The sequence below is a fragment of the Puma concolor genome, chromosome B2 (genome assembly GCF_028749965.1).
Source record: "Puma concolor isolate L17-30 chromosome B2, mPumCon1.1.hap2, whole genome shotgun sequence".
In the NCBI taxonomy this organism is placed as follows: domain Eukaryota; kingdom Metazoa; phylum Chordata; class Mammalia; order Carnivora; family Felidae; genus Puma; species Puma concolor.
In genome coordinates this window covers 124,152,795-124,172,375 of record NC_141671.1, presented here as the reverse complement: position 1 = coordinate 124,172,375, position 19,581 = coordinate 124,152,795, and the positions used below count along the sequence as shown (strand labels likewise).

At 36.2% G+C, this 19,581-nt stretch overlaps 1 protein-coding gene across 11 annotated transcripts in view; it reads left to right on the top strand.

Moving 5' to 3' along the window:
- AHI1 (Abelson helper integration site 1) overlaps positions 1 to 19,581 on the top strand; it is a 209,471-nt gene that overhangs the window by 70,741 nt on the left and 119,149 nt on the right. For 10 of the 11 annotated variants that reach the window (XR_015251561.1, XR_015251562.1, XM_086707930.1 and 7 more), the window contains 2 exons: positions 8,436 to 8,632; positions 12,351 to 12,377. Coding sequence is in view for 9 of the 11 variants with exons in the window: in XM_086707930.1 (XP_086564056.1) it covers positions 8,436 to 8,632; positions 12,351 to 12,377 (224 nt within the window). In the remaining 2 variants the exon portion in view is untranslated. The remainder of the gene's footprint in view (positions 1 to 8,435; positions 8,633 to 12,350; positions 12,378 to 19,581) is intronic. The other variant, XM_086707931.1, reaches the window with a different exon arrangement.

Below are 19,581 nucleotides of genomic sequence, written 5' to 3'. Positions count from 1 at the left end.
ATATGATGAAACTGAGGCACAGGGAGAATGAAGTAATTTACATCAGGTCACACATTTGGTAAATGTTAAAGTTTACCCAGCTAAGTCCAGAGCCCATAGTTTTAAAACGCCAGTCTGCTTACTTCAGTCTTGGCATTTCCTGTTTCATGAAGTAACTTAGTTAAGAAGGTAACCAGATATTCCTGTAATAAAGTGTGTTGTTTGTTTTTAATTTTAATATTTCGAAAAAGGCCTTAAGACTAAAAGGAACTTTGGTTACTTAGTATTATTAATAGTTCATTCCTTTACAAATGTTGGGGACAATTATAACGCATTAAGCAGTTGTATTCTCAGTATAGTCCAAAATACGAATTATCTTTATTATGTAGCATTAAATTTTAATGTAACTAATTTTGTAATATTTTTGCAACAAGCTAATATGTAACTGAGGTAAATTTAATATGCATAGTTGTATGTATAAATTTAATAGTGTTCTTAAAGTACTAATGATGAATGCCTGAAAACAAGCTCGGTTATTACAATTCTCATACTTGGATAAGGTTATGCAGTAACATATATAACTGATGGTAGGTCCAAGTTTAAGTGTCTGTTGTTAGCCTAGTAGGAGAATTAAGAGATAGAAATGCCGTATTTGAAGATATGCTTAAACTACCTATTGGTTGTATCCTGAAGTGTCTACTTTAACATTCTGTGCAAAATGGATACTTTGATTTGGTTGTGTCATTCATAGATTGAGGACATATGAAAAAGTAGCTTTGAGCATAAACCAGAGCTGTGAATTCCTCATTCAGACATTTTTTTTATGTTTACACTGGTGCTTTTTAAAGTGCATCAAGAAGGAAGAATGGTACAGTGTGAAATAGCAGTGTGGTGGGAAAGGCTGGAGTAGGAGTGAGCTCACTGGAATTCTAGACAAAGTGCCATCACTTTCTGCTTGACCCTGGTCAAGTAATTTAGCATTTTTGTATCTGTTTTTTTTTTTCACTGTAAAATTAAAATACCTATCCTGTTTTATCAAATACCTCTCTTAGTGTTTTATCAAAGGCAAAAATGCAACTATAAAGCATGGTATAGAGCATTCGTATATTAAGAATTCATGAACCAGCCTTCAGTAGAGAAATCCTAGCCATTTTCTATAGCGATACACACATCACACACTTTAGTTGAATAGCATGACATATGGAAATTGATGGATAATGGAATAGGAAATCAACAGAAAGACAATAGCATGTACTTCAGGGGACCTGGAGATAGTTTATTATATTTTGGTGTTCACCCAGCAGATTTGCTGAATGTCGGTAGATGCTCTCCCATTTGGTTGGCTATGAGACATGGATCTATTACACTTTCTTGTATAGCTTTTTGGACAGTTTCTTTTTTTTTTTTTAACGTTTATTTTTGAGAGACACAAGAGACAGAATGCGAGTGGGTTAGGGGCAGAGAGAGAGGGAGACACAGAATCTGAAGCAGGCTCCAGGCTCCGAGCTGTCAGCACAGAGCCTGATATGGGGCTCGAACTCACGAACTGTGAGATCATGACCTGAGCCGAAGTTGGATGCTCAACTGACTGAGCCACCCAGGCGCCCCTGGACAGTTTCATTAGTAACACTTATGAGTTCTCTTTGACATATTAAATATTAAATATAAAATTACTAATGGTCCTGAATACACCCAAGCTATTCGAATCAAAGTGTTACTCAATAGAACTTCTCTAGTGCATCCATACAGTTTCTTAGGATTAGCTGAAGCAGGAACAAGTCGGGCCCAGTAAAGTACAATTAAAAAAACCATTATAAGCCCTTAAACATTCTTGTCCTGGCCCATTCAGACTGCTATAACAAAATACCAGAGACTACGTGGCTTTGTAAACAACAGAAATTTATTTCTCACAATTCTGAATGCTGGGAAGTCCCAAGATCAAGGCATAGCAGACTCGATGTCTAGTGAGAGCTTACTTTCTGGTTCATAGACAGGATCTTCTAGCTGTAACCTCATGTGATAGAAGGGGTGAGGGAACTCTCTGAGACCTCTTTTATAAGGGCACTAATCCCATTCATGAGGGCTCACCTCGCAAAGGCCCCACCTCCAAGTACCAGCACTTTGGGCATTAGAAAGAACTTCAACATGAGAATTTCAGGAGGACACAAACACTCAGACCACAGGAATACCCTACACATTGCAGATGTTAGAGGAAGAGAAGGAGGGTGCTGCATAACTGCTGAATGCTGGGAAACTAGAAAAGCAGACCTGCCAGCTTACAGTAATACTATATTTAGAAATCGTTCATCTATAAGTAAAGAAATTAGGTATCCTGTAAAATGACTATACCCATTAACAGAGCTGTGTAAAATAATAGGTCTTGAGCAAAGGAATTAAGTGTTGAACCAAAAGGAAATCTTAATGTAGTATAAGAGAAAAAATATTTTGTTTTTTTAGGTGCACTTTATTATAAAGTCAATAACATAAGTAAATATAGGTTTTAATAATAACAAACATGTATTCACTCTGAATGCAAAAGGCTCTGGATTAAAATATCTTATTTCCTCTGTTCTTCCTCCTATAAAGATAAAAATCTCCTGAGAAAACCACGTTATTTTTTATATTGTTTAAGGTCAGAATGTACACAACAGCACTGAACTTGTATAAATCAAAATTTGATTATCAGTTATGAAAACATTTTATGAATTTAAGTGTGTAAAATTTAAAATCCCCAATTATAGCCAATTGTAGGCAGGTTTATAAGTAATTTGATGGGTGTATCATTCCTTTAAGCAAATGTAGTTGCCACCTCTGTGTTCTTAGCACCTTGTGGGTCCCTCTGCTACACGACTGAGCACACAGTAGTACTTATTTGTTGACCTCCAAGAGATTCAAGCCCCAAGACGGGCCTGTGTCTTTGCATTCCCAGAGCCTGCTCTCGTGCACTCCTAAAAAAGTGGTGGAAGGATGGAGATGAGACTTACAATTTTGAGTTTTCTCAGGTTAAGTTAGTTTTAAGTGTACAAAGTTAAATTAGCCAAAGAAGAGAAAATAACTAAGTGAAGAAATACAGGTATTTAATTGCAACATTGTACTCCAATCATGGCCTATGTGAAAATGGTTTAGAAACCTTTGAAATGTTAGAAGCGTAGAGCTCAAGGGAATTTCAGAAAGCTTCCATTATGACCTATTTTCATAATTGTTTGGGCTTTATTTTTGTTACCTGCATCTGTGTAGGCCATTGTAATCTTTTTGGAAAGGCATCTTTATACCACCAAAAATAAACAGGCAATGCTTTTTGTTATTTTTACTTGTTAAAAAATTCCTTTTTTAAAGAAAATATGATACATAATACTTAGTGTAGCATAATACTTAGGAAATACAGTTTGGCAAGAAGAATAAGATAAATATCAAAATCCTGCTATCCTGCATAACTGTTGCTTATATCAGCATTTATGTGCTTCTGTGCTCGATCACTCATGGCTTCAAGTTAAATCGTGGTGGGCTTATTAGGTAGCTAGGAAGTACAGAAAAACAGAGAAATCAGAAAATGCCATTAAATACTTTAAGTCCAGCTCTACTTTCCACTCAACAACAACAACAACAACAAAAAACAATGAAATGTTAAAAGAACAGTTTTGAAAAGCAAATAAGGCAAAGATGGTGAAACATTATTTTTATCTGTTGATTCATTCATCCCTGGCTCATCTACTAGTGTTAAGCCTTCAGTTTCCAATTCCAAGAGCACTTTTCTTTCACCTCCTCAAAGTTTCTGTTGTTCTTTAAACAATCTGAATATTTGAGAGTAAATTTTCAGTGTTAGGAAGGGAAGTTCAGAACGTGTACAGAAAAGTAGTGGGCAGACCCATGAAAATCTAAGCATAGAAGCAGCTACGCTTCCATCTGCAAACAGTAGTTGGGTATTGAGGAAGGAGCATCCTCTGGGATGGTAGGTTGTAAGCAGATCTTCTCCCTCTGTATTGTTCCCTGGTACTTTCATCATTAAGGTCTGCAGAAAGAGAGCACCCGTTAAGAGTGTGTGCTGTATTTAGAGTGTGTAAATGAAGTAGGGCATGAATACAGTGGTCAAGGCCCTAAAATTTTTTATATGTGCTATCTCAGATTCATGGTTGATGAAACCCCAAGACCGGTGACAAAACAAAACAAAACAAAACCACGTGATTATTCTTCTGTATATCCATTATATTGCTTTATAAACTATTTTTACTGCAATTAACATGTTAGTAATATTTCATCATGGCAGCTGTACTTCTGTACATAATTTTAGTTGCTGAATTCCCTTTCATTAAACAAATACACCATAATTTATTTAAAATATTATTGTACATTTCCACTGTTACATAGTTTTTCAATATTTTAAACATGACTTCAGTACTTGCCTGGCTACTCCATTTTGCTTCTTAGGAAAAAGGATCTTGAGGTACAATGGGTCAGTTAAACAGGCCAAAAACAAACAAACAAACAAAAAACATCATTTTCTAATTTGCCTTTTTTTCCGTTATTCCTTCTTACTGGTGAGGCTGAATATTTCTTTTATTGGCCACATAGTTATTCTTTTGTGAATTTTCTCTGGTGGTCCTTTGCCCATTTTCTGTTAGATTATTTATTTTTAATTCACTTTATGGGGACTCTTTGCATGTTAAGAATATTAACCCCTTTTATCACTAGTTTGTCATTTGCTTTTTTTTTTGTATGAGCAACATTATTAAGGTACATTGAAATACAGTAAACTGCATATATTTAAAATGTACATTTTGATAAATCTAAACATATTTAAACATGTGTGAAGCCATCATCTCAATCAAGATAATGAACATATCCATCATTTCTAAGTTACTTTGTGCTTCTTTGAAATTTCTCCCTACCACATCCTTCCCCATGGCAATCACTATGACTTAATTTCCATTTTGTAGAATTATGTATAAGTGAGACTGTTTATACCATGTACTCTTTTTTGTCTGACTTCTTTCACCCATAATTACTTTGAGATTTATCTCTATTTTAGCTTTTATTAATAGTTTATCCTTCATCCTTACAATGAGTATTGTTTCATTTTATGATATATCACAGTCTGTCTGTTGATGGAAATGGGGGTTGTACCCAGTTTTTAGCTATTAGAAATAAAGCTGCTATGAACATTCATCTACAAGTCTTTGTCTGAACACATGCTTTCATTTCTCCTGAGTAAATTCCTAAGAGTAGGAAGACTGCATCTAATTGCAGATGTCTGTTTAACGTAAGAAGCTGCCAGACTGTTTTTAAAGTGGTTATGCCATTTAACCTTTCTCCCAGTAGTGTGTATTTCAGTATCTCCATACCCTTGCTAAATTTGAAGTAGTCAGTCTTTCTAATTTTAGCCCCCTCTGATACTGATGTGCAGTGCTATTTCATGCTGGTTTTAATTTGCTTATCTTTAATGACTAATGTTGTTGAGCCACCTTTTCATGTACATATTTGCCATCCATTTATCTTCTTCAGTGAAGTGTCTGTTCATGTCTTTTGCCCGTTTTTTAGTTAGCTTATTTTCTGACTATGAAGTTTTAAGTGTTAGGTTTTCTCCATAAAAGTGGTGCTCTATTAGATACATGATTTGCAAATATTTCTCCCAGTCTTTGTCTTCTAATTCTCTTCTTAACAGTGTTGAAGAACAAGTGTTTGCAATTTTGATGACGTTCTAAATTACCAATTTTTGTTTTATATGGAGTTTCGGTTTTGTATCTAAGAATCTTTGCCTAATCCAAGCTCACAAAAGTATCCTCCTGTGTGTTCTCTAGAGAAGTCTTACGGTTTTAGGTTTTAGATTCATTTTGAGTTATTTTCTGTACATGGTGTGAAGTTATGTATCAAAGTTCATTTGCTCACATATGAATATCCATTTGTTCTAGCACTATTTATTCAAAAGAACCGGCTTTACACCATGTCCGTACATGCTGAGCTCTATTCTGTTCTCTTATCTATTTGTTTATCTTTGTGCCAAAAACAAAGTGTCTTGATTACTACACTTTATAATAAGACTTGAAGTCAAGTTGTATAACTCCCCCCTTTTTTTTCAGCTTGTTTTGACTCTTCTAGATCCTTTGTATTTCCATTTGAAGTTTAGAATTTGACAATTTCCCCAAAAGAGACCTGCTGGATTTTGAGTGAGATTACGTTGAAAGCACAGATCATTTGGGGAGAATTGGCATTTTGACAGTATTGATTATTCAAACCATGAACATAATCTATCTCTTTATTTAGGTTCTTCTTCAGTTTTATCTCGGCACTGTTTTTGTAGTTTTCAGTGTACATGTCTTTCCCGTCTTTCATCAGATGCTTCCCAAAATATGTCATGTTTTTTATCATTCTAAATGATATATATTTTTTAAATTTAAATTTCTGACTCTTTGTTACTTGTCTATAGAAATAATGCTGATCTTGTCTAAAGTTGATTGTTAGTTCTAATGACTTATGTTTTTAGATTCCAGTCAGATTTTTTACACAAATTTGGGGCCAGGACCTGAGAGTGAGAACCTCCATAAATTTCCTTTGTACTGCTTCACTTGCCTTACCATCATCTTAGCTCTGGATAGATGATTCTGTTTATAAAGACAATTTCATTTCTTCCTTTTATACATTCTATCTACGTTTTGGTAGTTCCAAGCAGGAGGGAAAGTCCGGTCCCTTTTACTCTTATTTTGGCCAGAGATGGAATTCTCTTACCTTTCCTATGCTTTTTTATTTTTATTATGATAGCCTTATTTTTTTAATTTTAATAGAGACTCTTTAAATGTTCACATAGAAAAATCTGTCCATCTTTTATGTTGACAATTCTTAACATTTTCTGACTCATGCAGTCCTTTGACAAATAATCTGATAAAAGTTACGGATGTGATTTCCATAAACATTTACACATTCATATTTCTATATGTAACTTCAATAGTCCACAGAAACCCTGGAGGCTGGTCTATTGATTGATTCCCTGTTATGAATCTTGATTGTATCACTTTCTTCTCATGTTATGTTTAGAAAGTCCTTCTATTAAAAATTATATAATTAAGGAAATACTTTTTAAGTGATTACTGTATACTTTTCTCCTTTGTATATACAAACAGGTACTTACAAATTTTTAGATTCCTTTATTTTAAATGATCAAATGAGATAGTGTATATAAACGCATTCTAAACACCATAAAGTACAGTATTCATGCTGTTGTCCTTGTCGTCGTCGTCATCATCAAAAACATTCACTCTTTTGGCCATCTATTCCAGTCTGGGGAATTAAATACAAAGAAAGAATTATTTCAAGAAATAATTTGAACTATGAAAAGTACTTGTTCATACATGGTCTGTAATGAGGGAAAACAAAACATTGTAAATATTTAGTAATAGGAGAATGCATAAATAAATAATGGTGCTTCATTGGATGAGATGTTGTAAAGCATTTAAAAGTGGTAACTACATAGTTACAAAAATACGAAAAATGTTTGTAATTAAATTGAAGAAAATTAAATTTTATTCACATTATGGTATCTTGTGTAAAGTGTCCATATGTATAAAGATTAAGAGGGGTATAGAAATATGAAAAGAGTTGTTTTAGGGAGATGGGTTTGCAAATAATTATTTTTATTGTTCTTCCCTTTCCTTTAATTCTATTCTATTATGCCTTTGATTTTAAAAAAATTTTTTTATGTTTATTTTTGAGAGCAAGAGAGACAATATGAGTGGGAGAGGGGCAGAGAGAGAGGGAGAAACAGAATCTGAAGCAGGCTCCAGGCTCCGAGCTGTCAGCACAGAGCCTGACGTGGAGCTCAAACTCACGGACCGCGAGATCATGACCTGAAGTTGGCCACTCCACCGACTGAGCCACCCAGGCTCCCTAATGCCTTTGATTTTTTATATTACGTTTTCTGTATACATATATTTAAAGTTAGGTTCCGGGGTGCCTGGGTGGCTCAGTTGGTTAGGTGTCCGACTTCGGCTCAGGTCATGATCTTGCGATTTGTGAGTTTGAGCCCCGCGTCGGGCTCTGTGCTGACAGCTCAGAACCTGGAGCCTGCTTCGGATTCTGTGTCTCACTCTCTCTCTGCCCCTCCCCTGCTCATGCTCTGTCTCTGTCTCAAAAATAAATAAAACATAAAAAAAAAATTTAAAGTTAGGTTCCCATTCCAACATGTTTTTTACCACACCAAGAGATGACATGGTCTTCAAGGCTGATTTATAATACTGCCTGACATAAATCATCTGTGAAATTATTATTTTTCCTTTTTCATGCTTTTATATTATTGAATAATTCCACAATTTCACATTTTGCCAGTCATGTTGTCTTATTATCACCCAGTTTTTAAAATGTATCATGTAGTTTCTGATCGTTGGTTTAATGCTACAGTCTCATGGCTTAATTATTTCATTGTGCTTTTGCTATGGTGACTTTAACTAATTATGGATGTATTTTTTCAGTTGCCCAGCAAGAGGGTGAAATGTTCAAATGCTACAATGGGACATTTCCGTTACCTGGAATACACCAAAGTCAAGATGCTTTATGCACCTGTCCTAAACTGCCTCATCAAGGCTCTTTTCAGATAGATGACTACGTCCAGGCTGACAATTCTTCAATGAAGATGCAGCAAGTGAAACAGAGACTCGATTCTGTCACAGTATGTCTGATGATTTTATGCAGTTGAGAAGTTGGAAATTTTAAAACCATTTTGATTCTATTTTACATTGCCATGCCAATAAGTATTAATTCAAAAAAGTAAGTAGGTTACTTAAAAATAGGTTTTCTAATGCTTTTTTGGTTGCCTTCTGGTATTTGTTCTAACATCACCCACTGCAGTAAACAGACTGATATGGGATAGATAAACTATCATGCTTTCCCGACTTGATATTTCTGTAAAGACCAGCCCAAGATCTCTTTTGCTATTTAAAAATGGAAGTGTGTATGTGTGTGCATATGTACAACACACACAAACACAAAAGGCACCAACCTGGGAAATTATTCATGTAAAATATATTAAAGGTACAACCTCCTTAATATGCCAAAGTTTAAATAATAAAGAAAAAAGACTTGAACAAAGAAATGGATAAAATAAATAAGCAGGAACTTCCAAAAAGAATAGATACAGATGTTCCTGAAGCATATTTAAAAGGACTGTTATCTCACTACAAGAAAAGTGCTGTCAAAATCAGGAATGGCCATAAAACTGGAAAATAGGTCATGAAAATGAGGAGGAGGATGCTTAATTAAAAATAGAGTGCTTTTTATTCTGTTCATTATAAATTATTACATTAACTTTCTCAAAGATAACTAATAAAATGTATTGGGAAGCTTAGATATCCTTAAAAATGCTTAATGCTCTTTGAACATAATAGTTCCTTTAGTTAGAATTAGCCTTGAGCTCCTTGAAGACAGGGACTGTGCAGACTTGTTCCTTGTCGTGTTGTCACCTTTTGGCACAGTGCCTGGCACTTAATAAATATAATCCCTTTCTCTCCTCCATTGATAGGAATCTTCACCAGTTTTAACCCAAACATATGAGGAACTATATTGAGACACCTTTAGTTATGACTATACTTACTTCCTCTCTACTTTTCTTTCTTTAGAAAATTGGAGTTTCAGGTATACCAGAATGCAGGTTTCATTGGAATGTAAGGGAAATATTTTTATTTTTATCAGTATAAATTTTAGAATATGTACTATAAATTAATAAATTTATTTCAAAGTTGTAATTCTGTGTATTTTACCATTTTAATTGAATAATGTATGATGTTCCAGATTTTAAAAGGAAGTATAAATAGATAAATGGAGTTTTAAAAACTAGAGAAAAATATTTCTTCACTAGGGAAAAAAGTGTCCCTTGTGTAAAATCTTACATGGCAAAATGTCTTCACAGATATAAGAGCAACTAACTCACTGATCAATAAAAAAACAAGTTTCCTACAATCTCTTGATCTTTACACTATAAAACTTAACGTGCTGGAATTACCTTAGCCTTGTAGCTTTTCTTTTGTCATCTTATATAGCTGTCATCTTCAGATAAATGAAAGGACATAAGAACAAAAGAAAGTAGATGTAAAGGAAAAATCAGAAAAATATTTTTTAAGATATGAGATCAAAAGCAAGGGGGAAGTAGATTGATAATTTATTATAAGAGAAAAATGTCTTTCTCTTATTTCTTTCTTTCTTTTAAATTAGAGTATCTGTTTGCATTGGGATTGAGGTAGACCAAGGCTGCCTTTAGAAATGAAAACTTTGTGTATAATGGCTGTGGTTTTTGAAAAGCCCTATTTTTCCCATGTTGAGAGAATGCACCGAACTCTTTCAAATGTCATCTGCAATATATTTTCTTTTGGAATGTAGATAGTATGTATGGGAATTAAAACAAAATGTCCTCTTTATTCCCTTGGCAGCTCTATTTTTATATTTTGCAAGCATTGACTGGATTGTTACCTTTTGTCACAAATCCTTTTTCTTGTTTCTTGTAATTTATTTTGGTAGAGCCCAATTTTTTGTTGTTAGGTTTTTAGTCCATTGAAGACTCTAACAGTGGTCTTCTATAGAGAAGTGTAATAGGGAAGACTTGATTACTTCTATATTATGAGGACTATATTACTAGAGATACTTCTTTCTTTGTAACCACAGTAGGAATTTTTTAAATAAAATATAGTGCAAGCTTAGGGTATGGTGTGTGTGTGTGTGTGTGTCTGTGTGTGTGTGTGTGTGTGTGTGTGTGTGTGAATTGCATAACCAATCCAGTTCAGCAGGTGTTTACTCATTAATGAATAAAGGAAACAAAAATAGATAATTCTCTGTTCTCCATAGCCTTGCCATTTAGTCACTTAGCTCTTTCCTCTTTCCTTTAACAGAGTTGACTGTATTTGCAGCTACAGCAATACCTGAAAGGCATACTGCAGCCCAGATAGATCTCTTAGGTAGACAGTATGTTAAGAGCATTGCCAAAAGTCACTCTGTTTTTAAAATTTGATCTTATCAGTGCATCCAAACTTGCTCAGAACCTGGGGTACCTACTGGGAGTAATCAGACTTACAAAAAGTTGATTTATGAAGTTAAAAAACTTATAGGGAAAGGTATACCTTTCTAGCTGCCTGAACACTCAAGACCACTCTCACTTTTAAAAATTAATCTGAAGCCCAGGCTAATGATGACAGAGTTGATTATAAGCAGAGTCATAGGAGTAGGGATTAGATAGATTTAAAAATGTTTTATGCCAGCTTTGCAAAAAGGTTAGTTTTCTCTACCTTTTGGGAGATTTCACCTAATAATGATTGATGATAACTAACATCTATTTAATTATGAATGATGACTAACATCATGAATTCCTGTGCTGAGTGCTTTACTTGTTCATTGTATTTAATCCTCAAAACCATCCTACAGTGTGAGTGCTAGTATTATCCCCATTTTACGGAAAGTGAAGTTGAGGCTTACAGAGCTCAAGCAATATCACCAGTGTCGCACAGTTGGCAAGTGCTGGAACTGAGATTCAGTCCAGACAGAATCTCATGCTCCGGCAGTGTCATTTTCTCCTTTTAGTGATCGAATTACTAATACCCTTCAGACATAGTCTCTGTCCCTTAGAAATTTCTGGATAAAAAATTGATACTCCTCTTTTAGTTCTCTTTTTTCCTAAACTCCATATTCATCGTTAGCATTTTTCTCTGTTTCTCTTGTCTGATGATACATGCTGGCTGACCTTAATTGGACTTGGATATTTTTTGTGTCTCCATAGCAGCACATTTTCAAATCATTTATTATAATGTTGACTTTTACTAGTTTCTTTGTCAAAACCGATCTTTTTCTTCCCTTGTCCCATGAATTGTAGGTGGTTCCTTTCTGTAGCTCCTTCAATACTGATAACATACTTTGCCATTTAGTAGTGTTTGTTACTAGATTTCCTCAGAAGTAAATTATTAATACGGATATTATATTTATGGGCATTGTTATTTGTAGAGATAATTATATACAATAATTAATTATGGGTGCGTCTTTGAGACATGTTAGTACTCTGGTGTAGAATTTTGGCATTTACAAGTTTATTATTACTAGGTTTGTTTATGAAGTTTATTGAGGCCACACGGTTTTCTTGAGGCAGATGTGCGTGGGCTCTCCATGCCTTTTGTTTCAGCAGGTTAGATTTACCAAGAACTCACTGAGTCTCTTTTTTTTATTTCACACTCTTTCCAGCTCATTGGAAACAATGCAGAGTGACAGCTACAGGGTGATAGACAAAGAGGCTCTCCCAAATGTTGATTTTGGTTATTAAAGGATTAATATCAGAATGTGTTGAAAAGAGTTGATAATTTTATTAAAATAAAATTATGAATATTTCCTTACTTGTTGTATTGTATTTCTTTTAGGAGGTGATACGAGCCTGTACTGCAAAGGTAAGCAGTTTTTATCAGGAGGAAGATAACTTTAAGACCAGAGCTTTCATTGTGATGTACCAGAGAATTGAAATGTACCATTCGGAGTTTTTACTAGAACTTTTACAAAAGATAGTCAGATGTGTATTTTCCTTATTTGAGCTCAAATCTATCAAAGAATTCTATACAGGAATCTGAGACTTTAACAAATACCTTCATATTTTCGAAGATTTAAGAATATTAAGTAATTGGAATGTACTTTCAGTAAAGGGCCAGCAAGGTCATTTGATCCTCTGAGAAAAATATTATACGATACTTAATAGGTAAGAGACACCGGTACAGTTCCAGTGGATGTATGCTGAGTAAACTGTATAAGCCGGGAAATGCATGCAAGCTGCGCGTAAATAACAGTGATACACTGTGTGCTTATAATGCTCTTGGTCATTTACTTACACCAGTGTCTCACACTTCCTTTTCCATTTAGCTGCATAGCAATCCTGACAGGCAAATTAGATATTATTGTTACTCCAATTTTAGAAAGGAGGAAGCTGAGGCTTATTGAAGTCAAGTGATTTGCTCAAGACCCCAAAGTTAGTGGAAAAATAGTAGCATACCTTTTGATTATTAAACAGTTTCAACCAAATTGTATCTAAGATGCTTCCAACACAGCAGCTTTCTTCTTTTTACAAGCAAAGCTATTTTATATGCAATCTCTAACTCCATTGTCAAGAAAATAAATTTTAATTTAAAAGAGTTGGAATGGCACCATATGTTTGTCTTTCCCTCTCCTCTGTCCACTCCCCAAATTCAGTTGAATAATTAGACGTTCATTGATTTATCAAATGTAATTATATCTCTCACAGAGTAAAAGGGTGAGACATTCAGAAGGGAATTAGCATGGTGTTGGTATGTTCAAAGACTGCTTTGTGTCATATCAGTGCAGTGGAAGTATTTTTTTATTCGGTAAACATATACTACCATGTGGCAGGCACTTGGAATACAGAAGTAGGTCCTAGGCTATTGCTTCTTTTCACATGAGGCATCTTATAGAGGAAACATGTGAGAAAACATTATACTTACCCCATCACTGAACTGTCCAGTATCAGTGAGGACCCATCACTTTTTTACCTAATTATCGCAAGTCAACAGGATATGGAATATAGACAAGGGGAAGGAAGATGAAGGGAAGAAGAGAACAAGCTATATTCTGACTTGGGCTGCAGATATTCAGGAAACTTGCTCCTGATAGCAGTGATTACTATAGTGATTGTAGCTCCAAGATTACTACCTCTTCTTAAGTATACATAGTATATAAAACCAAAGTAAAAAATAATTTTCTGGCTAGCAATTCAGAGCTTTTTCTCTTTAACAAATAAATATATATACGCTTATTTTGTTTAAAAAAAATTTTTTTAAATATTTTATTTATTTTTGAGACAGAGAGAGACAGAGCATGAACGGGGGAGGGTCAGAGAGAGAGGGAGACACAGAATCTGAAGCAGGCTCCAGGCTCTGAACTGTCAGCACAGAGCCCGATGCGGGGCTCGAACTCACGGACCGTGAGATCATGACCTGAGCCGACGTCGGACACTTAACCAACTGAGCCACCCAGGCGCCCCCCCCCCTTTTTTTTTAATATACGCTTCTTTTGTAAAGCTCTCTGAGTGTCCAAAAGTCAGGTGATCTGTACTTATTTGCCAAAGGTTGAGGAAACTGTCATCTGCTAATCTGGAACCTCTCTGCAGATGAAGGATCGTTATATTCATCTTTGTACCCCAAGTATTTCACAGAAGTAAAATAAATGCTCATTGAAAATATGATGATATATTTGGAAATTAAGTATTTGGAAAGATTAACCTTACTATTGTCTCTAGTTATTCTTTTTTGGTAAGTTTTACTGAGAGGTAATTCACATACCATCATAATTTGCCCTTTTGAAGTATACAGTTACTGGGTTTTACCTTACTCACAGGCTGTGCAAGCATCACTGTTACCTGATTTTCAAACTTTTTTATTGCCTCCAAAAAGAAATCGTGTTTCTCTTAGCAGTCATTATTTCTATAGGTATATGCACATGCACACACACACACACCCAAACTCCTGGCCACCACTAATATACCTTCTGTCTCTATAGCTTTGCCTGTTCTGAACATTTTATATCAATTGAATCAAAGAATATGTGGTCATTTATAACTGGCTTCTTTCACTTAGAATAATGTTTTCACAGTTCCTTCATTTGTAGCATGTTATCCGTACTACTTTTTATTGCCAAATAAGATTCTGTTGTACAGATATATTACATTTTGTTTACCCATTCATCAGTTTATAGACTTGGATTGTTTCCATTTGGGGGCTATTATGAATAATGCTACTCCAATCATGTGTGTACCAGTTTTTGTTTAGGTGTATGTTTTCATTTCTTGAGACATATAGGAGTGGAATTGTTGGGGGATGTGATAACTCTGCATTTAACATTTTGCACAACTACTAAACTTACCCAAAGTGGCTGCACCATTTTAGAATCCTGTGTGGTAATTCTATATTTAACATTTTGAGGAAATTTTATATTTAACACTTTTCCAAAGTGGCTGTGCCATTTTACATTCCCACCAGGAATGTGTAAGGGTTCCAGTTTGTCCTCATTCTTACCAACACTTGTTATTTTCTGTCTTTCTTAGGATAGCTATCCTAGTTGGTGAGAAGTGGTATCTCGTTGTGGCTTTTGATTTGCATTTCCCTAATGACTAACGACATTGAGCATGTTTGATGTGCCATTTGTATATCTTGCTTAGAGAAGTGTCTGGTCAAATCCTTTGCCCATTTAAAAAAAAATTGTCTTTTTAATGTGCACTTTTTAAGAGTTCTGGATACAAATCTCTTATCAGATAGATGATTTGCATATGTTTTATCCCACTTTGTGAGTTGTCTTTCCACTTTCTTGATGATGGCCTTCAAAGCAAAAAGTTCTTAATTCTTGTGAAGTTCAGTTTATCTATTTTTTCTTTTGTCACTTTGCTTTGGTATCATATCTAATAAACCATTGCCTAACCCGACACATCAAAGATGTACCTCTTTTTAAGATTTTAATATTTTTAACTCTAACAGTCTGTGATTATCTTCTCTTTTTTTATGTGTATAATGCTATGTGGAGCTATAACTTTATCCCATTGCATGTGGCCACCTAGTTGTCTCTGCACCAGTTGTTGAAAAGGCTGTTCGTGCCCCATTGAGTGGTTTGGGCGCCATTGTCAAAAGTCCTTAGTCTTAAAAGCAAAGCATATTTCTGCAGTTTCTCATTTGTTGCAACCAGGGTAGTAAATTTTGCCAGGTATCTAAGTTTTTTCTTCCTTAAATCCCAGCCGAATTTTTATGTTGTTGATTCATTCCTTTTTTCCATTAACATGCTTTAGTAAGTAGTGTGTGTGTGTGTGTGTGTGTGTGTGTGTGTGTGTGCGCGCGCGCGCGCGCACGGGCGCACACACACGCACATGTGTGCTTCGGTTAGAACAGTGAATAGGCACATTTTGTCATAGGAAGATAAACAGTAAAAAAAGGAAACAAGGTAATTTCAGACAATAAGTGATGTAACAATAAAAGTAGATCCCCGAGACAGAGAATGCCGGGGGAGTGGGGGACAGCTGCCCTCAAAGTGTGTTCATAAAAGGCCTCTCTGAGAGAAACATTTGACAAGGAGCTAGTCCTGTCCTGGAAAATCCTCATCTGGAAATATAACTGGCAGAAAGAAGAGCACTGTGTGTAAGTAGTAATCATGAGCAAGTAAGGAGAAACGATGTTTTGTGACGAGGTTGGAGAGGTGATCAGGAGACCATGCATGCCTTTAAAATGCCTGTAAGCATGGTAATGCAGGGGAGGAATAATTTCCCTTCTCTCCTAGGTTCTGTCCTTCTAGGTCTGATGGTTAAGTTGACATAAGAAAGATTAATAAAAGAAAAAAATCTAATTATGCACATATGGGAGCCCCACAAAAATATGAGACTACAAAGCTGCAGGCAGTTGAGGCTTTTATAAACCATCCTTAGTGTAGGAAAGGGAGCGATAGGGATAGAGGGCTCCAAAGTGGGAAGGCAGCCATTCCCAGGAAAGTGAGAGGAGGAACTGTTAGGCGAACAAAGCCTGCCCTGCCACGTAGTTAAGTCCCTCCAGTGAAAAAGGTCTCTCTGGGCATAGCTCTCTTCCTAGTAAAGGCCTCCTTTTTAAAGTACATTTCCTGGGGCACCTGGATGGCTCATTCGGTTAAGCATCTGACTTTGGCCCAGGTCATGATCTCACGGTGTGTGGGTTTGAGTCCCGCATTGGGCTGTGTGCTGACAGCTCAGAACCTGGACCCTGCTTTGGATTCTGTGACTCCCTCTCTCTCTACTCCTCCCCCACTCATGCTCTGTCTCTCTCTCTCTCTCAAAAATAAAGAAACATTAAAAAAAATTTTTTTAAGTACATTTCCCTCATTGAAGGGTAGCTTCTCTACCTGTTTTCAGAGCTTTTCCAGTGTCTGCAGTTTCTGAAAATAATCCTTATGCCAAAGAGGCATATTTGAGGGTGACGTATTCTGCTAAACCTTCAGTAAGGAGTTAGGTGTTGTTTTAATCAGAGAAGCTCTGATGGAGGTATTAAGCTGGGGAGAATGTGAGAATAGATTTTAAAGGGAGTAAGTCTTCAAGCAGATCAGTTAGCTGACTTTCATGGTTGTCCATGAGGAGATGGTACCTGGACTAAGGATGGTGTTAAAAGATAAACTGACACTAAGGGGCGCCTGGGTGGCGCAGTCGGTTAAGCGTCCGACTTCAGCCAGGTCACGATCTCGCGGTCCGTGAGTTCGAGCCCTGCGTCGGGCTCTGGGCTGATGGCTCAGAGCCTGGAACCTGTTTCCAATTCTGTGTCTCCCTCTCTCTCTGCCCCTCCCCCGTTCATGCTCTGTCTCTCTCTGTGCCAAAAATAAAAAAAAATAAATAAATAAAAGATAAACTGACACCTATTAAAAATTTTTTAGAGTTTATTTGAGCAAAAATTGATTTGAATGGCACAGCGTCAAACTGGACATGGTTAGAAGTGCTCCACTGGCAGGAACTGAGGAAAGACTTTTTATAGAGAAAAGGCTGAAGCAAAGCAAGGAAATTAGAGATTGATGATAGTTTAAAGCCTAGTTGGCCATTTGTGATTGGTTGTCCTTAGGTTTCAACTTTGTAACCTGGAGGTATTTCCAGGCTTAGATTGGGCTTTGCTTCCATAGCCTGTAAGGCCAGGCACCATGGCATTAGAGCTGCCTGAGACTCATCGCCTCCTGTTTAATTAATTTCACAGTGGCAATAATGAATTTGCAGGCAGTGGACAGATTTGCAATATATTTTGGAAGCAGATTCAGCACAGCTCAGCGATGGATTGGATGTGGCGTAAGTGAAGGAAAGAGGAAAGATGACTTCTGTGTTGCTGCTTGCGGCAATTGTACGGATGCTAGTAGAGCTTTGAATGAGGTGAGGAATGCTGGCGTGGAGGGAGCAGATTTTAGGAGCAGAGTTTTGGATGTGGACGTAGTTGTGTGGTAGGTGTTTGGACTTCTGAGTCTTGAGTTCAGGGAAGAAGTTAGGGCTAAAGTTACATTTATTTAAGCTGTGAGATTGGATAAGATCTCCTGGGGAGAGGTAGCTAAAGATCTGAGGCACGGGTCCAGGAGAAGCGTATGTCAGAGAAGCCTAGAGGAGAGTATTCCAAGGAAGAGAGGTGCTAAACTATCACGTGTGACTGAGAGAATGAGCAAAATGAGGATAGAACATTGAGGATTGTATTTGGCTGGATGGTGTCCTTTGGTTACCTTGATGGAAACTGTTTCAGTAAGTGGCAGAGACAAACGCACAATTGAAGTGAGTTGAGGACAGAATAGAAGTCCATAAATTTTGACTGGGAAGGAGAGAAACAGGAGCTGAGGAGTCGTCAGTGGACAACATTAAAGCATATTTATTTGCTGATTGGAATAATTCAACAGTGATGGAGAAGTGGGTACTGTACCACAGAGGTGGTCTTTGCTGCCCTCAAGTCCTTGAAAAAGTGAGAGGGGATGTAATCCTGAATACTAGTGGAGGAGCTGGCCTTAAGAGAAGGGATTTTTCATCCCATCTGATAGGCCAGTAGGTGGAAACTGGGTAGATGCTTGGATACAAATTTGATGATGGGAGGTTGTAAGAGTGCTCATCTGATTGCTCCAAGATAGGAAATGGTATTAGAAGTCTTGCATTGCTCTGAATTGTGATAGCCCTAAAATATCAGTGTATGAGTTTACAATTTACGGATTTCCTTGCTCTTTTCCTTGGCTTAGAGTTGGATTGAAGCACATCAGAAATGGTATTGCCTGGAGTCTGTGTCCATTCAGCTCTGTGTTATTCCTCACAAATGGAACTAAATCTGTTTTCCTCCAGTTTCCGGACATAATTATATCATACCTGGCATGTGTTAGAAATGGGCCTATTCTTCCTTAAATTATAATTAATTTTGGCTGTCTTTTCCAGAATGAAATTATGAATTCCCTCAGAGAGAAACAACTCTCTTTCTGCCTTCTCTCCTTCCTTCCTTCCTTCCTTCCTTCCTTCCTTCCTTCCTTCCTTCCTTCCTTCCTTCCTTCTTCCCCCTCCTCCTTGTTCTCCCTCCCTCCCTTCTTTCCTTCTTTTTCAGCTTCACATAGTACTGCCTCCACCTCTAATCTTACATTTCTGAATCTCCACACTCCTTTGTGAGCTTCTCAAAGCTATTTGTTTGTTTTTTAAATTAGTAATATCACCTGTCCTAGATGAATATAAATGCAGCCAAGCTGAAGTTCATTGAATTATGTTTAGTAGAATAATGCTGTAAAGGTAAGGTCATAATTAAATTATAATCTAATATATCTTAGAACATAGTATTTACTAAAAAATAAAAAGGTTTAAAAAACGGAGAATCCAGAGATGATGATTTTTATAAATCTCCTAAAAAAAAGTTTGGATATTTTCATCATGAAGAGATAAAAATTAAGTTGAGATTTTAATAGAATAGTTGTTTACGCTTATTTGGAGAGTTTCTTTCTCAATGGTTTGTTTTAATGCTTAAAATTATTCCTTCATGGCATTCCAAAACTCGAGAAAAGCAAATTAAGTGTTGTTATTTTGACAGTATTTGGGAGACTGGCCTGACTAGGAGTGGTACAGGCCAAAATAGGCCACTAAAAGAAATTATGTAATTT